At 56.0% G+C, this 6,418-nt stretch overlaps 1 protein-coding gene across 1 annotated transcript; it reads left to right on the plus strand.

Annotated features, from left to right (window-relative positions):
- Positions 1-541: 541 nt before the first annotated feature.
- Positions 542-4,367, plus strand: LOC122383376 (silk gland factor 3-like). Its single transcript, XM_043369718.1, has one exon. It carries the CDS (start codon positions 551-553, stop codon positions 1,928-1,930), a length of 1,380 nt encoding a protein of 459 aa, XP_043225653.1. The 5' UTR covers positions 542-550; the 3' UTR covers positions 1,931-4,367.
- The last annotated feature ends 2,051 nt before the right edge of the window (positions 4,368-6,418 follow it).

Consider the following 6,418-nt stretch of genomic DNA (forward strand, 5'->3'; position numbering starts at 1 on the left):
CAATCGTTTGTTAGCCTTGAACCCATAGTTTGTGTTCTTTTCGTATTCTTTTATTTATCACTGGAGCTGAATTAATTCTTGTCATTCTCTCCCGGTCAGCCGTGAAGCCCGCAGAATGCATCCATTTGGGGCTGAGCCATTTAAGAGCTGGCGGTCCGAATAAACAGGGCCGTTTAACTGGGACGGGCCGCCGCTCATCAATCATCCGCGGCGCGCCGGCGGCGAGCGGCCCGCGGCGCGGCGCTCTCCCAGCCGGCGCAGCTGTCACCAAATCGACGCGCGCGCGACCGACGCGGCGTCGGCGGCGGCGCCGGTCACGGGCGGCCGTCGGCCGGCGTCGCTCACGGTCCTCCGGTCGCCCCGCCCGGCTGCAATCGGCCTGCAAAACCCCCCAAAAGGCGACCAACGGCACGAGCCCGCCGGCACCGCCGTCCAATGGGCGGCGCCTGCCGGCTGACGTCAGCCGACCGACCAATGGGGCGGCGCGGCGGCGGCGGCGGCGCCGCGGCCGGCCGCCGCCGCCGACTCCAGCAGCAGTGATGCATTACGCATGAGAGCGGACGAGCGCGTCGGCGGGTCGGCGGGCCGAGCGATGGCATCGGGTGCGTACGGACTGCCGGCGTCCGGCGCCGACGTGAGCGTCAGTGTGGCCGAGACGATGCTCAACTCGCCCGTGTACGTGCAGAGAGACGAGATGAAGTACCTGCCGCACCCGCAGCAGGCCGGCGCCGTGCCCTCGCCGCAGCACTCCTGGATGCTGCCGCCGCAAACGGAGCCCATGTCCTGGGCGCTGCCGCACCCGCCGCACGTCAGCGTGCACGAGGACGTCAAGCACCAGGAGGAGCTGGTGCACGTGAGTCGCGCGGCGCCGCTGCACGCGCCGCCCAGCTGGCACCCGAGCGTGCCGCCGCCGTACCTGAGCCCGCCGCCGAGCGGCTCGCCGGTCGGCCAGCACCACGTCTACAGCATGCACACCATGGCGCCGCACCAGCTGCACTCGCCGCACCTGCACGGCCGCGAGCCGCAGCACGAGCTGCTGGCACCGCACCCGGAGCCGGTGGCCGAGCAGCCCGAGGAGCCCTCCTCCGACGACCTGGAGGTGTTCGCCAAACAGTTCAAACAGCGCCGCATCAAACTCGGCTTCACGCAGGCCGACGTCGGCCTGGCGCTCGGTACCCTGTACGGCAACGTGTTCAGCCAGACCACCATCTGCCGCTTCGAGGCGCTGCAGCTCAGCTTCAAGAACATGTGCAAGCTGAAGCCGCTGCTGCAGAAGTGGCTGGAGGAGGCCGACTCGACCACCGGCCTCACCACCTCTGTCGACCGGATGGCGGCGCAGGGGCGGAAGCGCAAGAAGCGCACCAGCATCGAGGTGTCGGTGAAGGCGCTGTTGGAGCAGCACTTTCTCAAGCAGCCGAAGCCGGCCTCGCCCGAGATCAGCAGCCTGGCCGGCTCGCTGCAGCTGGAGAAGGAGGTGGTGCGCGTCTGGTTCTGCAACCGCCGCCAGAAGGAGAAGCGCATGACGCCGCTGAACCCGTGCCCCGGCTACGAGAAGGGCGACGGCGGCTCACCGCAGTCGTACGTGTCACAGTCGGAGCTGCAGCACATGCACGCCGCGCTGGGCGCCGCGCCGCCGCCTGGCCAGCATGGCCAGCATGCGCTGCCGCCGCCCGGAGACCCCATGTCGCCAATGACTCCACAGCAGCAGCAGCATCAGCAACAGCAACAACAGCAACAGCAGCAGCACCAACACCAGCAACAGCAGCACCATCAGCAGCAGCAGCAGCAGCAGCAGGCGTACCCTGCGCGGCACCTGGACCCACTGCCGGGCAGCCCGTCCGACCACCTGCAGCCCAGTCACAGTCCGGACATGATGTCGCCGCAGCCGGCGCCACTGCCGCCCCACTCACAGGGCCTGGCCGCGCGCTGACCGCGCTGCTACCTCCGGTCACACCAGCCCAGATGGGAGAGCCACGGAGAGCAGCGCTGTCTCGGGTAGTGCCCTCACGGATGGAGCTGGCGGGCGAGCGCAGTGCAGAACTCAGCCCCAGCTCCGCGGCATTCACCATCTCGCCCGTCTGCGAGCGCCGCGAGAAGAGGAGACGGTGGGACGAGGCAGGATCGGCCAGTACTGGCGGCGGACGGACCGGGCCGCGGAGACAGACAGGCGGTAAGCAGTCCGAGAGTGGGCGTCTTCACGTCGTGAGGGTCGCTCCCCTGACGCGCTAGGTCTGGGCTCGTTGGTGCGGGGCTCCACTCGAACTCCGTTGTTAGTGATTGTGGTCTCGGAGCGGCGCCGTCGTGTGGTCACCGTGGTCTCCCAGTCCGTGACGCACGGGTGTCGTGGTCTCAGCGTTACCGGGTGTCGTGGTCTCATCTCCTGTCCATCCCGCGCCGGCCGCCGCCTCCCGTCCCTGGTCTCGCGCGTCCCGGCCGGCCGGCTGGCCAGCGGTCGCCGTACCTGTTGCGGCGCCCACGTCAGCCCTCGCGGCGGTACGGCGGTGCTCGGAACTGCCGGTTTGCAGACGTTATAGCAGTCCCAGTTAGCTGCTGCTAACGTGCCGATGGGTACCTGTTGCCCGTTAGGCGGCTGAGGCTGATAGCCGCCGCAACAGAGGGCACAGATTCCCACACGTTTTGCGGTACTGCCACTGCAGTGCCGGGTCGCTGCCACTGCAGTGCCGGGTCCCTGCCGGTCCCGCCGTGTCCCAGACGCTCCTCTCCGGCGCCGCGGCTGCTTTGCCGGCTGTAAACGCCCGATCGCACCCAGCTCAAGGCCAGGCCATAAAAAGGTTATGACCTCAGTGGCCCGGCGCACAGCCGATTCATCCCCAGCCGAGCGGCAGAGGCCGGAGGCGGGACGGGATGGGAGGGAGGGACCATCGAGATGGAGAGGAGGGACCAGACGGGATTGAGGGGACGGACCAGGCTAGACGAAGTGGAAGGAAAGGGAAAAGGCGGGATGGGAGGAAGGGAGGGAACCGACTAGACGAGATGCAGAGGACAGAGACCAGACGAGACGGGATGGGAAGGGACCTGGTCAGACAGGATAGACGAATGACGAAGTGGTAGGATGGAGGTGCAGGGCTAGCTCGGACAAGACGAGGGGCGGCTCGGAGGAACCGGGACCAGACAGGGTGATCTCGAAACAAACAATAGGGCTAGAAGACGGGGACTGTAACAGCAAGGCAGAGCGGGGAAATCATGGATATCAGGAGGGATGGTTAGATCAAGCTGGCTGCTTTAGACGGACTACGGTGTCCGAGAAGGGGCAATGAAGACCAAATCTCTGACAGGGCAGGACTGGACGCGTGGATTCGAAGGGGAAGGACGGGGCACGGGGACCCGGGACGGGCAGGACAGGAGATGGAGACCTACGACGGGAGCGGCAGAAGACGGGAAGAGAGACCCGGCGCCGGGCGGGACGGGACGCAGGGACCCGGGACGCGAGGGACGGACGCGGGACCCTCTGTGATACGCCGGGCCTTTCAGCGGACCTTTGCAATAGTAGATGTAGCGGGACAGTGAGGCTGGCTGCCTCTGACCGGCGCCTCTGCCCGGGGTGCTGAGTAGGTCAGCCGCCCGGCTGCTCTGGGGGCCCCGTAGCCGGTGTGTTTGTTCGCAGGTCACTCTCGTAGTTGAAGCCGTTGGGCACGGCAACGTCGCCGCTCGTAATCGCGTCTTGAGCTGAGTTGTTGGAAATTCGAAAAGTGAGAAATATCAGTCATGGATATTCCTTGCTAAGAGCATGTTAATGTGGAAAATCGCAATATGGCTTGATCCTCTTCTGACCCATATGATAGAAATTGTTCTTTAGGAAAATAACTTTTTTCACTTCAGAACAAGCCTTGACACTTTCAAAGGTGACACTTCTTGTCACCTTTGACACTTTCAAACCTCGAAAACTAGAAAATATTTATAGTCAATCGCTGATAGTTTTAACGGGTACCCTCAAGCCTTCAGAGGGGTCGGGTGCCATCTTTTAATGCTCAATGAAAGGGCCTTCAAATTCACAATTTCAATTGAAAATGCTCAATATCGATATAGTACAAGTGTCGGCAATGTTATGCGCGCGTTCGCTCCGTTGGCAAACGAGGCATACAGTGATATGTACGGTTGGTCAATGTGTTAACAAATCAAAACAGAAAACTGCTAGTGTTCATGTACGATTAACTTTGCACTGTTTAGTCATGATTGCAGTATGAATGAGAATGGCTTTGAGTATCTGACGAGATACTCTATCAGAGTGCTTTGCAATTGTTTATTTTCACACGATGTGTGATACTTGTGTGAATCGTTTATGTTGTGCAAGTCTTAGGATTTGAGTGAAAAGAGCTATGTGAAATATATGCATTGTTGTAATCATATTGCTCTCCTCTGTAACAGAACAATAAGTGACAGCGGAAACACTACCGATCTAACACGACTAAGCAGGAAACATTCATCAATCATTCATCCGCGCACCTATTTGCAGCCATTAGCGCTCCTATTACGTGCCTTCAACCATGTTCGTTGACCAGAGGGTGATAAAATAGCTTTTCCCTGAGAAGGGACAATACCTACTGCACGTCCTTAGGATCAGGCCAATCACCGATGGTGTTGTGGCCGCTAGCGCCGCGGACTATGCTGCAGTTCTTCTGAAAGACAGGGTTTGTGGTCGGGAATGTCTATCTCTCATTTATGTTGATGATCATTTGTAGGTAACTGCTGAAGCAAGTGTTTAAGGCGTCACTATTTAAGGGCGGCCAAAAGCTAACAGCTTCCAAAAGTGGAGGAAGCGCTATCTCGAGAATCGCCCGTCTGGTGCGCGAAAAACGACCCGCCAATCTCGCCCTGTCGTAACATTGTGATCGATTGATTCATGTTTTATGTATGACGGCCCTCATCGCCATGCCAGCAGAAAATTGATAACGCTTTTAAGTGCACTGCAAAAGGCCTCGCATTTTCAGCTAGCTGTTATTTGTAAAGCCACACGTCTTCTGTCCCAAGGCATATACCCATGTCTTCCAAAAACAACGTTTGAAAAAGTGTTGCCTTTTTATTATTTTACCTTCAGAAGACGGCGTTTTTACACCAGTTGTGAGTTGTGACCTCTGAAATCTTCTATGTTTTGTGCTCTTGAAACACTAATTTCTTTTATTCTTTTGAGGTAAACATTTTTTTTCATTGAAATGCCATCGCGCCAGTAGGAGAAAGTGGGGTAAGACGGTCAGGGTAGGTAAGACGGGCACCCCTTCTGCAGACCAAACCAATAGCGCAACGAGCGAGAAAAATTAGGACCAGAATTGCGTTTCCCACTACAGTACACACCACCATTGAAGTCTGTAGAATTTGTGTTAAGTCAATAATCCTTTATTTTGATTTCTTTAAAAACACTCATTTCATTGAAAACATCCATAATGTATTGTGCAAGCTTTTGTGTGCAGCACTATAGAATTACAACCTCGCAATCACTTGTACACACATATGCCACCATGTGTTCATTTACCGCGGATTTGCTTTGTCTGCATCAAATTGTCACAGAGAAAAATCGTGCTGAACTTCTGACATTGAGTTTGGGGTAAGACGGGCAACTATGGATCCAATGGGTCTGTAATGATGGTGAAAATATTTTGTTGCTGTAGGAAAAAAAAACATTTCTGTTAAGAATATGCTCGATTTCGATACTCACAGACATGTTAGCAATATTCCTTTGGCACAGGTTATTCTCGAATAATGAATGTGAAAAACGGCTCTACAAGGCTTCTGAACTAGGGCCTATATACGAGCATACGCCTTCTGCACGAATCTCGTATACTGCCTTTTCCGAAGTACTTGAGACCAATTAGCGACTGTATCAATGCGGCTAATCTCGGGCAACTGTTGCGAGCTGCGCTGGTCGGTGAAAGAAGCTGGCCGTCTTGCCCTACCCATATGACCGTCTTACCCCATGGGGTGGGGTAAGAGTAAGTCGGGCTTTTGCAAGGTTTTGCAAAAACAGCTGTAGTTCATCTGTTGGATCAGCTCTAAGTCTCATCTTCTGAAAATGGAAGTAAAGTGTCTAAAAAAGGTTTTCACTCACTTTCCCCTTTCCATATGTTTATAACCGGCCGAAAAATGGTTCTTAAGTTAAAATGCCCGTCTTACCCCACTTTACCCTACCTGACTAATAATATGGATCATAACTTTTTTGTCTTAGTAGTGCACAGGAATATTTCTACCTTGCTTCATATAAAGAAGTATTTCGCGTCAACACCTACATGCAAATATAAACACCTTGAAACCTGCTAAATGAATGAAACAATATTCATAATTTAATCTTAATCAGATTCAATAGATTACACACCTTTGGTCTGTTGAAGGGTCTGAAAAGACAAACAGTGCAGTTATATTGTACATGGTCATTGTTGAGAGACATTCGCGTAAACACACGAAAGCT

The sequence above is a fragment of the Amphibalanus amphitrite genome, unplaced genomic scaffold (genome assembly GCF_019059575.1).
Source record: "Amphibalanus amphitrite isolate SeventyFive unplaced genomic scaffold, NRLGWU_Aamphi_draft 000162F_arrow, whole genome shotgun sequence".
Lineage (NCBI taxonomy): Eukaryota > Metazoa > Arthropoda > Thecostraca > Balanomorpha > Balanidae > Amphibalanus > Amphibalanus amphitrite.